The sequence below is a fragment of the Stegostoma tigrinum genome, chromosome 30 (assembly GCF_030684315.1).
Source record: "Stegostoma tigrinum isolate sSteTig4 chromosome 30, sSteTig4.hap1, whole genome shotgun sequence".
Classification (NCBI taxonomy): domain Eukaryota; kingdom Metazoa; phylum Chordata; class Chondrichthyes; order Orectolobiformes; family Stegostomatidae; genus Stegostoma; species Stegostoma tigrinum.
Window position 1 is genome coordinate 36,178,240 of NC_081383.1, and position 19,155 is coordinate 36,197,394.

Sequence of the window (19,155 nt, forward strand, 5' to 3'; positions counted from 1 at the left end):
CTAAATGTCATAATTTATTTCCATTAAATAGGTTTTCCAAGTGTTAGTCCCATAAGATTCTTTGTCAGAACTCCAATTCTGAAGAGGGAACAAATTGGACTCGAAAATGTTAAATATGTTTTTGTCTTTGCAGGTGCTGCCAGACCTGCTGACTTCTCCAGCATTGTCTTTTTACTTCAGATCTCCAGCATTAACTTTTGTTTCCAATTCTCAGACCTGGGTGCAAAATGAAGACATTAAAAAACAGAAAACACTGGCTAAGTAAATGTCAAAAGAAGAGCCTGAACAATATTTCAAACAGTATTTATTCCAGTCTACATACTTCAGGCCTGCTGTTTATTCCACTGGACTGTACAGCAATTTTGTGCATTTTGTGAAAACTGGACATAAAAACAGTAATTTCTCATAAAAAAAGTCTGTACAGCATGGTTCCCAAACACCCCAATACAAATTACTCCTATACAGGTGACATACAATATGGAATGATGATTCTTCAAAATAAAATCACGTCCCTGTTATGCATTTCTTTTTGTTGAAATACAAAAACACATAATGTGTTATTCCTCTTTTGGGCACATTTTTGTTGTAGGGCATCCAACAGATGTGATTTGTCCATCATGTCAGGTCTGGCTTCTGGATATTTCTGCATTACTCTACTCTAAAAAGCCAGAAACAAAAGTTAATTTTAAAAGTTCTATTGTTCATTTGGAGTTGGAGTGTTATCAGATCCAATCATTTCTCTCACAGTTAAGAATTAATGAGCCAAATTTCAGATTGCTGAAACAAAACCCTGTAGTCAATTCACTAGCAAAGCCTCATATGCAACACAGCAAAAAAGATGAAAAAGACAAGACAGGTATATTTACCTGTTCACCTTACAGGGCAATGAATTGTGACCGACAAAATGTAACATGCTCTAGCCACCCTGTTTCCTTTGATAGTAATATTTACACATGACCTCCTGACTAATATGAATCTACTGACCCACAACTAAATGATTAATTTATCCATTAATGAGGCAACAACAGTTGTAACCACTATGCACAATCTTTCAGGGCCTCAACATTCAAACTGGTCAAATGGTCAAAGTAACAACACTCAAAAGAAAAGTATGAACTCACAATGTTACCCGTCTGATCTCTTTATAAATCTGGGATTAATGGATCTATGCTTAGAGTATTTTTTTTTATTTCCATTAAATAGGTTTTCCAAGTGTTAGTCCCATAAGATTCTTTGTCAGAACTCCAATTCTGAAGAGGGAACAAATTGGACTCGAAAATGTTAAATATGTTTTTGTCTTTGCAGGTGCATACTTCAGGCCTGCTGTTTATTCCACTGGACTGTACAGCAATTTTGTGCATTTTGTGAAAACTGGTTCAAATCAAATCTAGTTTCAACTTCACAGACCAGTTTTCAAATGTGGCTCACAAGCCACACAATGCCCTTAACTAAATCCACTTTAACATAGAAAGAGATTTTGATTTGGGATCTTTCAGTTTCGTTCAAATTACTTAGGAATACCAACTTGGAAAACTGCTCAAATAACAGCACGTGGATCAAATGTAATACCCAATCCCTATCAACTAAATCAACTCAGGCATAACTTACGTTGATTAGTTATCATTGTGTTTGTAGCCCTGGGGATTTGCAAAATAAACAATTATTGCTACAATATTGGATAAATTTAATTGGAAAAAAAGGATCTTTTAGCTTTCAGTAAATTCAGATATACACTGTTTACGGGAGATGTAATTTTATATTTGACCTCCTAAAGATTTGCTGTAATTCAAATTTAAATCACAATCACCTTAGATTACCACTGTTCATGGCAGAAGAAAACTAGTACAGTCCCAGAGGTCTTTCATGTCATGCTTATTGATTGATCAGGAACAAACTGATTAAGTTTTGTTTTACCTGTAGGCTCGGTGGTTGTGATTGGCAAGGTGCTGGGAGACTGGCATTTGTTCCCACAATTTCAACTAATGTGGCCTCTTCAGTCCTGACACAAAATGATAACTGAAGCCAATGGGAGTATTTACTGAATTTTGATCTGGGACACATTCATTATCCAGGGGTCAGCCTTCTGCCCACTTCGAAACCCACTTCCAAGATTCTAGGCTTCAATGTTTCATTTATAAGTGGCTTCAGCAAACTACAATACAGTATTATTTATTCCAACTTCATTGAAGGTAGACCTGCCCTTAGGGTAGGCTGATTCAGGGATGCTGCCCTGGGCCCTGCACTTTGAAGGCCTTGCGCTGAACATAGCTCCCTGGGTGGAACTGAAAGTTGGGGTGGAGGTGACCTCTTAAAAGAGGGGAGTGTTGCATCATGTAAACTTTCATTTCAATTCCAATTTTTCCAAATAAAAATATTCACAACTTGGTTTAGCATGCTCTTCCTCTGAGGAAATCAGAAATCATAGTTAAGCACTTAAACTTAGGGCAAGATTTCAGCATTATAGTGACAAAAGTGTTGCATTGTCATGGATACAATGTTTTGGATGTGGTCCTGAAAGTTTATCCCCTGCCTTTTTGGTTGAGAATGGGAGAAAAAAAATCCCAGTAACTAAGAAGAAAGAGTTCTACATTGTCCTAACCAATTTTTATTTCTCAACCAACACCAAACAGGTTATTTTGTCGTTCATTCATTTGCACAAATTGACTGTGTTGTCTACCTATAACTGTACATTTCAGAAAGATCTAGTGCTTTTAATGGCGCTGATACAGTGCTAGATATACGCAAACAAACCATTTTACTTGTTTGAGGCAGATTGTCACCAACAACATTCTGTACCAATTGGAAACTCCTGCATATTAAACAGTAGTAGAACATTAGACCACCAGCTCCTAGTATCAATTCAGTTTTGTAATTTCAATTTATATTTTTGTGTTCAGTGATTTAATGTGAAGAAGGATAACGATGCTGATCAATTCATTAAACTATCACAGTACAAAACTAAATTGGTATTATGAACTAGACATAGCAGCACATCTCTCACAACTACTGTAGCTTGTAAATATAACTGAACAGAAAATTATATTCAAATCCAACGTAATATAAATCTGCCTGTTTATTGATAGTCATCACCATATAAATATTACCCTACCCACTGCTAGCATGAATGTTTCAAATCTGCAAGTCAACTTGTAATCAAAGTAATTCAACGTGTACATATGTACATGGTGTCAATTTAGGCACCAGACAGACACTAGGACTACTTGGTTAAAACTGGTGAGCAAAGACAGCCAAACTACACGGATGTTAAGATGTAATTATGATCTTTGGTTGCTAATTAATATCACAAGGCCATCTAATGGTACAAATAATGCACAGTTAGAAGACACAAGATTTCTTACTGTTCAATTTGCAAGATTAAGATACCAATTTTACCAAATTGTTTGTGCAGCTCTCTTCATGACAAATTCAAATTGTAATCCAATGTAAAAACATCACATTGCTCTTAGAAAAAAACTAATTTTTCTCAGCTGTTATAAAGAACGTTATATAGTAATAGGAACCAAGTGAATACTTTATTCTAAGTCACCACCGGCCATTTTAAAGCCAGGATAAGTAGAGAGAAGAATGCTTGTGCAACAAACTCAGATGCTACACCAGAATCATTGTAGACCTGTCCTCATTGCTAGATGGAGATTCTCCTCAAATTATTAAAGTTTCTTGTCATCACCTGACTCAGAGGCTCTGGTGTCTACTTCAGGAATACTTACCATGAACTGTAAAATAATCAGAACTAAATACTTACTACATAGTAAGGATCTATAAAACAAAATGCTATGTACCCAATGACTTAAAGGCACAGTAATCTGGTATCTCCATTTGAGTCTGCCCTATTCTCCCAATCACCAAAATCTAGCAACACTGATACTGTTAATGAAGATTCATCTTTAGTGCACAGGGGACAGTAGTCAAACAACAAAATTCTCATTTGAACGACTTTTTGTTCTAGGCAACAGGAAGTACAAAAGAACATCAATTAGGCTGCAGAGTAAAATGAATTAGTCCTAACATGGTCATAAATCTGAAGTAACTGAAGTCAGGTATCGTCCAATGCTCGTCAAATCCTGTCAGGGTTTCAGATCAAAAGTGGTCAAGTATTGATCGTGACCAGTGAAGTCTTACACTATGTTCAAGGCAGAACTAGGTAGATTTCCTACAAATAATAACAAAGCTCAAACAAATTCAATCATGTGTTGAAACTGCTAGGAAGAACAGAACTTTAAAAATGTTGTATTAAACACCACAGGAAACTATGAACAAATTATTGTGGTGTATTTGTTTGTGAATGAAAGGACATTGTATGATTGGTCTAAGTTATGTCAACCTCTTTACTACAAAACTCTAAAGGGATAGGCTCATTTTCAACCAGCAATGATGTGGATTCATATAAAAAAGACATATTCGAACTGTGGAAGTTAGAAATGCTAGTTCTCTGAAATGGAAAGTCACATTGAACAAGAGTCAGAATGGGTTACTGTGAAATCAATTTTGCATCATGAAATATTGTTGAAACCATGGCTGAACATTGTTTAAAGTAAAGCATCTGCTACTGCAGTCAGACTCATGCTTTGTTACCTCAATTACATAAATGCTACCATTTTAAATGCTCAAGTTTAAGAAGAAAACAATTCATAAATTGAGGAAGCAATACGCTTCAAAGCAACTAAGATTTAGAGGTTCCCTTGGTGTTTAGGAATTAGCAATATGATCATACAATAGGAACTTAATTCCTAATTAAACTTTAGCATTTTAAAAAAACTGTTTACTGCACTTAAACTACACATACTAGTCATAGCAGAGGAAAACACCAATGTGTTTAAAAGAGTATTTAGGCTCAGGCATGTTATGGCTGATCATAATTATATATTCCGTAACCAGTAAAATCCGATTTGAGCCACTGGTAATTATCGTGGCATTAGTGCAAATATGATCAATTGATAAAGTCATGCACCAATGCTTCAGTCCACCAGTTTGGTGTTAGAGCGAAGCTCACATCAATCAAAAAAATCTTTAAGAACATTTAGAAATGCCTTCTATTTTAAACCCTTGAGTTTAATGGTTTTAGACAACTCAAGGCTGTCATGTGGTACACAACTTGTCTTTAAAACCTTAAAAAAACATGAATACTATTTTTCTTTGGAAACTGTGAGATAAAACAAAACAAGAGTTCAGTCAGACTCATCTTTTAAAACAGAATCAAACATAATTTAATATTGGTGAGAAAATAAATTAAGTACAAAAATGTTTAATAACTTAAAATAGCCTTCTGGCTTTGTAGCAAACTAAAATAAAGCAACAGTATATAAACATTTACATCCACCAACTGTCAGTATACATTAAACCCAGGCATATCTACCTTGCCAAGAACTATATCTTGTACTGCATTACTGAAAAATAATTCCTACCAACTCCCATGCAATACTTAACTCTTCAAAACAAAAAGAAATGCAATATTCAACTTTTAAATACATTACACCCATCCTTTCATTTTGGCTAGATCTCAAAACTGATGACTGATTTCTCTGGCACTCTAGACATCCTCTAATTTCTGCATTGTACTGTATTTTCCAATCCCTGGAACATTATCAATGTTTCTTGGAGTTTCACTCGAGTCATTCCATTTTTCAGTACTTGTGATGCTGAACATTCAATTTAGCATCATTATTAAATATGAGGTACTTTGACTTGTAGCGGCTGTCATGTCATTTCTCATGTTATGTATGTTAGGGCAATTCATTGTACAATGTCCTGAACTGCTTATACTGTCCACCTCAGAGCTTCTTTTTGAAACTTTACTAAGGAACAGGAAATTCAGTATGAACGTTTGTTCCATGTGAAAGTGTGAGAAGATTCAAAGTAATCCATTCCTACTTTGGCCTTATTTACATGACCGGCTTTCAGGTTAGTTTGTAACTTGGCTCAATTATGAGGAAAAACGTGAAAAACAATGTAAATTGGTATTTGCGTCCATTGAGTATAAAATACTTAGACAGCCAAATTAAAAACTGTCTCGTGTACATGTATTTGAATCAGCCTATTAACAGCATAATTTAACTCCCATTTGCCTCCTTGCCCTATTGCACACTCATCAAAACTTGTGGTATAGTCCCACACATTATGTACTGTTTAAGGCAAAGCACAAAATTAGTGTGGCTAACTTAAACTAGACAAATACATTCAGAATTCAAGAAGAAACTTATAAAAAGGACTAGATGTTTACTTTTACAAGTTCAACGTAATTGTTCAGTTATCTCCATCATGTCTTTCGTTAAAAAAGAGAATTAGAGCACTCAATCTTCTGCTTTTACAAGAAAATTATATTAGTTGTTTATAATCATGGTTACAAACTAAAACTACAAATAATAGTACAACTCGAAAACTAATCAGTGGACTATTATATGCATTTTTTACAGAAGTTTCGTAGTCGACTAAAATTTAAATTTTGATAAGTTTCACTTTCTGAATTCTAGCGTTAAAGCTGAAAAAAATACATCTACCCGACAAATGCTAAAATACCCTCTTACCAATTAGTTACAGTACACTGTGTCTGCATCATTCTTCAATGTCAACAATTTAATATAACATAGCAGCAATGCAGAATAAGAAGCATACTCTAAATAAACACATTCCCCAATTGAAATAACTGCCTTCAAGTGTCAAGAATTTAAAAGGACTGGGAGAATTGTCTAGCTGTCATTTCACATGGATGGATGTGTGTATATGTTTGCCAACAGTGAAAGGCAAACACAGATATTCATAGTTGTTACAGGACTACTCCTTTAAAGTGCTGTTCATTTCCTCTAAATAAAAAAATTAAGTTTTATATTTAAGTGGACCTTTATGCTAAATACAGTTCAAAATTAAATCAAACTAAACTGGGTTTCTACTATAATTATAATAAGGCATTGTATACTTGTTGGAGATACAAGGAATGTATAAAGATCAATTGCTGTAGTATCCTTCACCTTGTACCTTCAACAGGTCAGAGTTCGAAATGCCATTTAATCTGAATTTTGACTTCTAGAAGTTGTGGCATGGACAAACTACGCACAGCAAAATAAAGGCCTTGAATAAAAAAAGACTTGAGCGTTTCTGTGACTCTTGGTGTTGGCGTCAAGTGCACAAAGCCCACTGCATTTTACTAAAATATTAAGCAGAGACTTTCATTAAGAGCCAAACAAGCACATTTCAGGAAACAGAACCTAGCTGAAACATCAGATCTGAAAGCATGCTACAGATGACACTACAGCTGTATATATTTTACACTTCTAGTCACAGTAATACTTAATGTACAAAATTAAATGACATGAGACAACCAAAATAAACGAAAGGCCAAGCGCTGCAGCCAATCTTATAAATTGATTAGGAAACTGCATACATCACCTCTTAGCACATCTGACTTGACATGTTGTTTCTTGAGATGGTGCTAATAATTAATCGTTGGTCGCATTTCCATTCTTAATGTTATTTAGGATGGCACTCTTTAATGCCCTCTTTATGGAGTTTTTTATTGTATTACATAGCTCTGCTAGAACTGCTTCCATTTCAGCTATTGAACGCTTTAAACATCCACTGGTCCTGTCTTCATTGCACCTGCTTAGTTTGGGATGGAGAGGCCTAACATCCACTGGTATTGTTCTTTTCAAAAATCTCGCATCGAATCCAGATAGACCAATACCTAAGTATTTCATCTTAGGATCAGCAAAGAATTCTCTTTGTCCATTGGACAAACAATCTATTTCTATCCCTCTTTCCCAAGTACTCAAATTAATAGTCTTTCAATTATCATGACTTTTTTTTGTAGAACAGCCTTAGAATAGCAACTCTGGATAAGTAATGTTTGTTCTGTGCTCATTGGCACAATGATTACAGACTCAATATTAAAAAGGCTACCATTGCAAATGTTTTAAAGGATACGTGGACATGGAGGTGAAAAACTAATAACACATAATCCTAATCAGTAGTGGAAACAAACACTAATGATCTTCTTTGTATGCTTTCACCCAAATTATATCAAACTTCATGGAACAAGTATACTTACTAGTTAACATGGAGTAGGAATTTTCAAAAGTAACATTTATTGTACCGTAAGCTTACTTTTAATATAAATTCATTCACTCAAAATGCTAAGCAATGCAAATTTCCAAATGACTAGCTAAGTTCCTCAGGAGTAATGAAGATAATTCACATTACCTTACAGTGATGAGAACTGAGCAATATATAACTGCACCAGAAAAAACAAAAAAACTACTACTACTACTACTACTACTAGGTCAGAAATAACTCCTTTGAGAGTATTCTGCTTCTTCTGCCCCGAAGGTGAGGCTTTGCTATATGTCGTCCAGTAACTTGCCTATGTAGCCAATGTTCATGAAAACATCAATTATCGGAGAAAAGCAAAAAGAAAATGCCGAAGTGAGATCATTGAAGCCAAATACATTCTAACTTTCAGCATCACTTCCAGCAGAGACTTCTGTATTGGGATCATAAATGGCTACAGTGGCTAATTTGGCTCAGACCAGCTAGCTTAGCACAGATCAGAATTATAATTAATTACAGTCCTTACTTTTTGGTCTTTGTTACTCACTACAAAAACTCAGAGTCATCAACTGACTCTTCCTAATGTTAGGAGTTTCATAATTATACTAAAATTTGAAGTAAATTAAAATAGAAGTAAACTAGAAGTAAATATTATAACCTAGCCTAAGTCTTGAATAGAATAGGGAAGGTAGAAAATGATCCCACATTGGATGTACCGCAGATGCAATTAACTTGAAAGATTTAGTCCATGATATTTAAATTCCAATAAATAATATCCAAATTGCTACCATGCAAGACAAATTTTCTACTTTACTTGCTTCTTTACCCAATTAAAATAATGACAACTGGAAACAGGCTTACCTCCATAACTTTAAGCCTGCAGTGATCTAAAAGAAAATCACATGGTATTTCCAGGTCAAATAGAGATTTAACTTTTGAGATTTGCATAGTTTTAATCTGCCCTTTTCTAAAAAGAAAATTCAACGTGAAGTCATAGAAATCCACAAATAGCTTTCAAATACATTTTTGAAAGACACGAACAACAGCAAAATGACAAACACCATCTCATTTTGGTGTATATGAGGCAGATTCTGCTCAGGGGTGAAAAATCGAAGGAAGAACCAGCCTTTGCAGTCATCAGCCTAATCTGGAAAGACTGCAGTTCGGGAAAATACATCTGTCAGCATAATCCAAAATTCCTCAGCTTTGGTACAGTTCTTTTATACCCCATTACAAACTAAGCAAGAACAATAAGAAATCCAGTGTTTCGAAACCAGGTGATCAGTGTTTCCATCAAGACAGCCTGATTAGCACCATCCAAACCTCAAACTCCAAGAGGTAATATTTAGTTATTCCTAACCCAACTTTATGATTACAATTTAATTGATCAACATTTTAAAGGCCTAGCTCAAGTGTAGAACATAGGTTATTCATGCCTAATTAGAATTTGTTGAAGAAAAAGTAGTGGGGCTTAGGTACTGTAGTGGCCATTGAATGGCTGCAAAGTAGAAAACTGAATAGAGAAATCAGTCCTCTTCAAAATATATTTACAGCTCTATCTTAGGACAATAATAGGATAAAACAGTTTGATGAGAACCAACAAAGGAAGAAAGGAATCATTTACATTTCCTTTTCATAAACTGTCCAAAATATTTCAGACATCACTCTTCTTCTGACAATGTCACCAAAAGCAACAACCCATCATTTTTCCTGCTACAAATTTTGCAGTTGAAAATTAAATTCATACTGGAATTATGCTTAATTATTCAGTGGCTGTGATGCTGGGGTAGCAAATGATAGCAGAGGTCAGATGGTCAGAATAAGAAAATGACAAATAAATTTATGGTTAGGAATTTGTCTCAAAGCACTGAATAATCAAGCTGAAGAAAAGCACTGAAATCTTAATTTAGATAAAAGATGTACAAGTGCCAGATGGGGATGGGGGAATGATATGGCATTGACTGCAACCATTTTGCTGATAAACTAATCTCACCTGCACAGTTGTCCAGGCATCATAGGAATGGTTAAGAATTCAAGCACGGATTGTTGGCATTTTAAAAATAAAGAGAGTGAAAATATTCTAAACTGAACAGAAATCTTTTATATCTACACTTAGATATCAATTATAGGATAATAAAGTATCTTTATAGACAATTATTTTGGATTTTAGTTCAAATTAATTGGCTTTTTGTTTAAAATTAAGAACATCATTTAGTATTCTTTTCGGGTAAAGTTTCCCCAATTGCCCACCAGAAAAAGCAAATTGTGAGCATAAAAGATGATAGTACAGGCAATTAGCTGTAACACTGATTGATATCTGTTCATTGCAATGAGTTTTCAGTTGGTGTTTTTGTGTATAATGCCAAATCTGCATTTCTTCAATGTGCAAGTTAACACCGTATTAAACAGAATTCAATTCACATCAACTAGATGTTGCGCTATAAATACATGGAGAGCAAGTACAAATTATGGATTAAGATCAGCACAAATTAAATTGATTTAGCTGGTGGGTTGTACGGTATTTTGAAGTGTGGCAACTGGGAGGACAAAAAGCACTGGTCATGATGGGTGTTGAACCAGTAACTGCACAATATCCTTTAGTATGAAAAATATTCTATCAGTCCTCTGGTCACAAAACTAGTCTTGCTGATCTTTCAGTTATGAGTAGAATTATTGCCTCATTACAAACAGATTAGCCTAGAAATGGGCTTAAAAAATTCAGATACCAAAAGTTCTCTGTTCGGTCACACAAAATAGCAAGAACAACTTTTGTCACATGTATTTGCGGCAAAGAGGTAAACTGCTGAGTACTACAAAATCTGAGCAAACCTGATTTTACCAGAAAACATAATCTCAAACAAATACACAAGCTGTCAACCAGATTATCTTTTCATAACAGGGTTTCCTTACACGCAAGTTATGAAAGCGTGCATAACAGAAGGAATTTAGTTAGTGGAATGATAAAATCAGTTTATAAATGTGAACAATTACCTCAATGAAATTTAAGAAGTTAGATTGTCATAAAAAAAACTACACTCATGCATTCTCTCACATATATTCCTACTGCTTTCACCCTCCTATAGCAGACTATTGCTAATTGTTTCAGATACAAATTATGTCCCAAATATAATTTCTTCTGTGAAAAACTTCTATTTTCCACCATCATGTAACTGATGTTCAAGCAACAGCATTGAAGGAAATTCGGGAATATCTCTACAATTTTCTTCTCTCTCTCCAGAGAAAAGCTGAATGAGATCTGGCACTAGAAACTTAATGAGTTGGACAAAGTTGGGAGAAAAAGGATTTCCTATGAGAAATGCAAACCTTACATCAGTCTTGATTAAATTTGGCAACTATACTCCTCTCAGCTCCCAGAAACTGCAATTAGCTTTTTTAGAACTTTTAAAAATTCAAAATGTATTTGCATATTATGAAAGAAGCATGTTTTTCTCCAACTTCTTCATCTAGGGGTTTTGAGTACTGGGATGGGGACTAAAAAAAGGAGGTTGACTAAAATTCACTTGCCTTAACTGTTCACATTCTGAAATTCTCCAAAAATATTCAAAAATCACATTCTGGTGTTTCAACATATCAGTGCATATGGCACAAAGGTAAACGGGTCTAAAGCAATGGTATATTTGGTGTCAGCTCCTTTTGCTATACATTTGAGATTAAGTTTGACAGTGCATTTACCATGGGTTTAAGTAGTTAAGTTACTCCAACTATTATTCATAATCATGTGCTCAACATATGCAACACAAGTTCACATTCCTTTTTGCAACCTGCCTTCATTCAAACAGGACCAGTGGATTTGTGTCTGCACTTAATTCTGACAAAGATTTAAAAGCCAGCTACAGCTAACTGCCTACTAAAGGTTCAAGGCTGGTTAATTTATTTAAAAGCTCATCAGTTGGCATACAAAACTTTCCACTCAAAATCCCCTGCTAGCACTCCTGTAAAAAGTTTGTTTATAAAAATAGATGCTCTGTGAAGCCCACTTCAGCAAAAGGTGTAAAACTCTTTGATAGGGTACCTAAAGATCAGGTGCCTGTCTGCACACTGGCCCCTCTATCCCTACCCTTAATCGTAAAACAAAAGTTTGAAGCGCTAAACAGCAAATTAACTTTAAAACAGAAAAATAACAAAAACTAAACAAAATTGGAGCAAAACAAAACAAATTTAATGATCATAAATGCAAAAGTAAAATCAATAGTCAAACAAAACAAAGGAAACAAAATGAAAAGAAATTATATAACAGAACATTAACTAATTTCAAAGGCAGTTGTAAAAACTTTTAGATTAGTCTTCTTTAAATCTATTTTAACAAAGCTTTGTGTTGACAGCTAACCTGCATGAGAAAAACATTTAAGTACTTTCTATTCTGATGCATTATCCCAACTTAGCATGTCAATTATGCAAAAAAAACAAAAACTTTTTTTAAAAAAAGAAATGGAGTTCACTAAGTGGGGTGCAACAAACTTACAAATGTTCAAAGGTTTAAACCTCCCAAGATAATATTACAAGCAGAGTAATTCTACACTACACTTCCCAACCAAAATGTTCCTTTCACCCAAAAATTTGGCAAATGTACAAGTAAACCTGTTCAATTTTTGTATTGACACTCTAAATCTTATTAAGATGACTCACTGTTATACCCATGTCAGGAATTAAAACTGAACTGTTTTGCACCTACCTCCACATTTCATGATAAGAAAGGCACAGAGGTGCCATTTATACTTATCTAGAGTAAACATATTACAGCCATGGTTCCGAGGTCTGGATGAACTTAATATGCAACATGTTTGTCTTACAGGCATAAATCATCATTTTAATTCAAAAATGTTTACTAATGCATTAAACCTGTGAGAGCAAGTAGCGCATTTATGAAATTGCTTTTCCAATGCAAGCAGGCATCAACCAAGAGCTGGTTGCTAGTCAACTGATTATATTAAAATGGAATGAATATTGCAATTTAAAGAGTATTATTTTAAATCCACAGACCTACAATATAGTTCAGTATTTTGCCCTCCTTTTTTGGGTGCTTAGGAAGAAAGGAGGGGACTAAGGAAGGAAATGTATCAAACATTTGAACATTTCATATTAGTTGCATCCCAGAGTACTAATATAAAAAATCCTTTTCACTTTTTCTTCTAGAATGGTAGACAAAACACGTCTGTCACAACAATAAGAGTTGCTTTACACTAGTGGACTTATTCACCTTTCAGCAGTGTATTTCTAATCAAATGTTTACAAATGAACACAAGCTTTAAATTACACCTTGTGTGACTTGCTGGTTTTAAAGGAGACCTGGAGAATTTTGTCTCCAAGGCGATAGCCATTCAGGCTAGCGATGGCCATGGCAGCCTCCTCATAGTTTGTCATGGTTACAAAGCCAAACCCTTTGCATTTGTTGGTGTTGAAATCGCGTATAACTTTGACATTAGTCACGGCTCCGAATGGGCCAAACATCTGCCACAGGATTCCCTCATCTGCGTCTTGACCCAGGTTGTAGATGAAGATGCACCAGCCAGATGGATTGTGACCACCAACGTTCACACCTGACAAACTACTCATATTGTCAACACTCATCGGCGAAAACCTAACAAACAAACAAAAAAACATTAACTTTATGTCAAAAACTTCAAAAGGGACAAAACAAATGAAAATTAGTGAAAAATCTGCATAGCCTGGCTTGATAAAAACAAAAAGATAATTAAATTTTCGTTTCAGGGAATTGGGAAGCCTACTGGCATTAAGCTCTTTGATTTTATTTCAGCAGTACTGATCCACCTAGACAAACACAGGAATTAACAGGTCACCCAGAGCACAAATCCTTCATTTAAAACTGTTAAAAGCATTTTATGGTACTGCAAAATCCTACACTGTGCTGCAACAAAACCCTATTAAGCTTTTTTAAAGGAGCAAAGCCAAATAATACCAAACAACACTAAATTCCTTTCTATTAGATAACTACTACTTTCTTCACGCAACACCAAGCACTGATTTATAAACTGCACTTTTCTGCAATGAAAACTAGAGAATTCCAAAATGTAAAAGCATCCAAACTTCTATTGAGTACCAACAAAAACTGAAATCACAAAATATTGGTAAACGTGCTTAATAATAATCCTGAGTGACATTTTTACAAAGATAGCACCTAACAAACCCATAGTAACTGGGCAGATTTGTAGCATAAAAATAGCTAATAGCAGACTTGTTTGACAAGACAATTAAGAAAACATTTTCAGATGTCATATGCAACTTGAAAACTCTCCAAATTTTGGAATATGTTGTACATCTAAATTAAAGCAAGATGTCTAGATCACCGCATTTTCTTTTGCCCCTTATCAGTGCAATCCTGAACTATCAGAGAATCTTGTAGGATTCACGAATGGTAGGTACATCTTTACCCACCTAATTTTATTTAGCGAATGCAAATCCCCAAAGCTAAGCTCATGTGTACAGTTTAAAATCTACAGCTTAGCCTGTAGTGCAGATACTTTCAATAAAGTTGCACTGTCGATGATTCAGATGAGTGGACGCCTCATCTTGGGAGGTGGACTGTGCAGGGACCTTGCTCATATTAACCCTGTTTAGCAAGGACCACTCTCACCGTGGTAGTTCAAAGCCTGCCAGTCAATAGGTGAGGTTTGTCACAAGGAATTTATCAATCCCATCCAGTCAGACATGATAATCATTTGAGAAGTATCCTCCCTTAAAGGATAAAGCAATAGGCATCATTGCCTGTTCCATCACATGTCTGCTTGATATTTTTAATCTCCCTCACTGGGAGATTAAGTTTTATGCCAGTTCTGTAAGCAAATCCTTTGCCCTCAAAGACCTTACTTACAGAAGTGAGAATGAATGTTGTTGGCATTTGGACAATTTACTTAGCATTATCCAAGCTAGAAAACCACTGAGTTCAAGGATTGATATGCAATAATTCCTCCTCAGCACTGCACAAAAGCTATTTTTAGTCATTCATTTCCTCAAAGATAGTGTTGTCATTACATCTCAGACTTGATAGAAATGATGTAGTCACCTCACCTTTTCCCCATGGTAGCCGAGAAAAGCAAACCAAAGAGGTAAAAATGAGAAAAATAAAGGGGAAAACGGAGAGAGGAAATACAGACACGGTGTGGGTTCAAAACTCCAAAGACCATAATATATACCGGGTGATGCCACGTGTTGAATGATGATTCACCTATATCAGAATGGACAGGATGGTTTTAATCATTTGTACATCATTTAATAATTGTGAAGAGTGGATCTAGCCTACTGCTAAAAGCGTTTGGATCTCATTCCATTCTGTTCATGCCCGTTTTGTTTCCAGCATTCATTTTTAAAATCAGCAATGAGCTGATGACAAATTTATTTCTAATATGAACATAAATTTGATTAATTAGTTAAGTTAATCAAGGTCCAAACTGATGTTCATTGAGCAAATATTAATTAACGAATAGCCAATACATCAGCTGATCCAGTTATAAAGTTTGGTATTATATTCCACAGAGTCCATGATTAATTCTGACAGGGAAAGTGGTAAAACATTGCCTCAGCCCAAGAATCTGGAAGGAATAAGGTCATTTTTTTGGCACTAAATGAATCACATAACCTTGAAACAAAAATGGTTCAAATGCATAAAAGGTCAAGCAGTCCTTCAGGTTACTTCCTGCTTTCGCCCCATTGATACACAAGAGTAATTCAGAATTAGCACCAGTGACAGCGACTGAACATACCTGAATCTCTGTGCCTGATGGTGCAACGGTCCTGGAAAACGCCTCGCTGGTGAATGATACAGCTGTGCCAGCAGGGATGCATTTGTTTTCTGGTTGGGATTGGCTGCGAGTTTTACTGTAATTGGTTCAACAGCACCAGGTGGTTTGTGCCCATTCAGATTGTTAATAGCTTCATCTGCTTCAGATTTCCTGTCAAAGCGAATAAAAGCCACTCCCCTGGACATACCTGAAAAGAGATGAGAATTACGAAACCACTTTGCGACTGAGAACAGAATGACAGAAGAAACTAGAGAGTTAGGTGCTCACAATCCATTTGAGACTGAAATTTAAAATGTAGCCTGGTGATTTGCTCCAATGTGTATTACATTCTATTCTTTAATGCTATCCTCAGAAATGTAGTCATAGCTATCGCCTGCATGGGATGGGGAAAAATTAGCAAAGAAAATAAAAATAAGGTTTTGATATGTGTAACTCTGGGTATTTATAGGTGACTGAGAGATTTAATTCAAATTAAATAACGTTTGAATGTTTAACACTAAAAATTGTGTTAAACGTGAAGGAAACTGACCTGCACTTGGAAGAAACTGGGAACCAGTTGAACCACTCCTGGCCAAGAGGGATTAGGGAAGGAAAACAGACAGGGGTGCATATTCCAGAGATTTTTAACACACAAGATTAAGCAAGTTTTTAAAGATGTACACCAGACAAGGTTAGTTTAGGTTCACTTTTCTGCTTCAGTAAAGCCTTAGAGTTACAAATATAATTTATGTAAACATTTACACATAGAATCGGAGTACAGAAGAGGCCCTTCAAGCCACTCAGTCTGCACAGACCAAAGCTACTTAATACAATACTAGTCCCACTTTCCAATAGTTGGCCTATAGCCTTGAATGTTATGGCATTTCAAGTGCTCATCCAAATACTTTTCAAGAGATTGAGAGGTATCCTGCTTCAACTATCCTCCCAGGCAATGCATTCTAGATTCTCACCACCCTCTGGGTGAACTATGTTTTCCTAAAATCCCCTCAACCTCCTGCCTTTCATGTTAAAAAGATGTCACCTGTTACTGATCCCTCAACTAAGAAGAACAGCTGTTTTCTATCCACCCTGCCCGTGCCCGAATAATATTGATAGTTAACAAAGCAAAAATATTACCTACCTGTGACTTGGTCAACTAGAACTCGAGACGTGATGATGCGACCGTAACGTCCAAAAAGTTGCTCCAAATCCTTCTGAGTCATTGTCTTCGGCAGACCGCTCACGTACAGGTTTGCATCCTTAATGCTGTCCGAGCTCGGCCGGGCATACGAAACCTTTCAAAAATATCATGCTTTAAAATAATTTCAGGTTCATACATGTGAGCAGTTTACTAAAATACAATATTAGATATCTAAAGCATTATATCAATTTGATTTGTGAAGCACAGGTTTCATCCCAAAATCAGTCTGTGCCTGGGTAGCATATTTTCAGCTGCTAAATATTAGGTCATGGCGGAAAATGTGGAAATAACTTAAACACATAGTGAGAAGGGCTGTTCATTTTTCTACACACCACGATAAAATACTTGATCCTCGTGAAAAAAACTCAACAGGAAACTTTGCAGTTATTGACTTAATTGACAATATTAACATATTTATTGGAATGTTTCTTTTTGAAGCACAGATCCATGGATGATTTCAATTATAATTAATTTGTTTTCAAAGTAGACAGTACACTACCACTTTTCTCCTTAAAGGTACACATATTTGACGTTGGGGCTCAAATGTCGAGTTGCAGATGAGAGCAAGTTCTCTGGAGGTGAACAAAAACAAAATCAGCTACGGTAGCATTTCGAATCATAGAATCCTTACAGTGTGGAAGCAAGGCATTCGGCCCATCGAGTCAACACTAATCGAACAGCATCCCACCCAGAGCCACCTCCATATGCTATCCTTGAACCCTGCATTTCCCACAGCCGATCCACTTAGCCTGCACACCTTTGGACTTTGAGAAGAAACCTGAGCATTCAGACGAAATCCAGAAAATCACGGGAGAACATGCAAACTTCACACAACAGTCACCCGAAAGTGAAATTGAATCTAGGTTCGTCGTGCTGAGGCAGCAGTGCTAACCACTCAATCACTGTGCCGTTTTTAGGTTTTCCTCCAATTTCAAAGGATCTTCAAACATAAGGTCAAATGCATTACTGGAGAGAGCCCCATTGGTGTATCTTAAAGTTTGAATACTCACTAAAAGCTTTAATTTATAAACTAAGAGATTTTATCTTGTGGCTTGAAGATAGGAGACAGAGGGTGATGGTAGAAGCTTGTTTTTCAGACTGGAGGCCTGTGACCAGCGGTAGATCGGTGCTGGATTCACTGCTTTTTGTGAACGTATATAAATGATTTGGATGTGAACACAGGAGCAATGGTTAGTAAGTTTTGTAGATGACACCAAAGTTGGTGGTGTAGTGGAGTGAAGAAGCTTATCTCAGTATACAACAGGACATTGATCAGCTATGCTGGGGAGTGGCAGATGGAGTTTAATTTAGACAAATGTTAAGTGCTGTGTTTTGGTAAAGCAAATCAGGGTAGTACTTATATGCTTAATGGTAGGGTGCTGGGTGTGTTGTCAAACGAAGAGATCTTGGGCAGCAGGTTCGTAGCTCCTTGAAGGTGAAGTCACAGGTAAACATGGTAATGAAGGCAGCATTTTTTACAATTGTCTTTATTGATTAGTGTGTTGACTATAGGAGTTAGAACATCATATTGCAGCTGTACAGGGCATTGATTAGGTCACTTTTGGAGAACTGCATGCAATTCTGGTTTTCCTGTTGCGGGAAAGATGTTGTGAAACTTGAAAGGGTTCAGAAAACATTTACAAGGATGCTGCCAGGGTTGGACAGTTTGAACTGTAGAGAGAGGCTAAACAGCCAATGACTATTTTCCCCGGAGCATCGGAGGCTGAGGGGTGACCTTATAGAGGTTTATAAAATCATGAAGGGCATGAATAGGCTGAATAGCCAAGGTCTTTTTCCTAGAGTTGAGGAGTCCAAAACCAGGACGGCACAGATTTAGGTTGAGAGGGGAAACACAGAAAAGGGACCTAAGGGATAATCTTTTCAAGCAGAGCATGATGCACATATGGAATAAGCTGCCAGAGGAAGTAGAGGCTGGTAAAATTACAACATTTAAAAGGCATCTGGATGGGTACCTGAACAGGAAAGGCTTGGAAGGATATGGGCTGAATGTTGGCAAATGGGACTAGATTAATTTAGGATATCTGGTCAACATTGATGAGTTGGACCAAATGGTGTGTTTCCGTGTTGTACAACTCTGACTTAATGAATCAGCGGCGAAATTTTTTACAACAGATTGAT

The 19,155-nt window shown here is 36.1% G+C and overlaps 1 protein-coding gene across 2 annotated transcripts in view; it reads right to left on the reverse strand.

Annotated features, from left to right (window-relative positions):
• Positions 1 to 288: 288 nt before the first annotated feature.
• The window catches only part of LOC125465814 (ELAV-like protein 1), a 45,960-nt gene continuing 27,093 nt past the window's right edge, over positions 289 to 19,155 (reverse strand). The window contains exons 4-7 of one of the 2 annotated variants that reach the window (XM_059638489.1): positions 16,957 to 17,110; positions 15,798 to 16,023; positions 15,231 to 15,262; positions 13,553 to 13,657 (exon numbers count right to left, since the gene is read on the reverse strand). In XM_059638489.1, the coding sequence (XP_059494472.1) occupies positions 15,259 to 15,262; positions 15,798 to 16,023; positions 16,957 to 17,110 (384 nt within the window). In that variant the 3' untranslated portion in view covers positions 13,553 to 13,657; positions 15,231 to 15,258. Of the gene's footprint in view, positions 13,658 to 15,230; positions 15,263 to 15,797; positions 16,024 to 16,956; positions 17,111 to 19,155 lie in introns of both variants that reach the window. The other variant, XM_048559698.2, reaches the window with a different exon arrangement.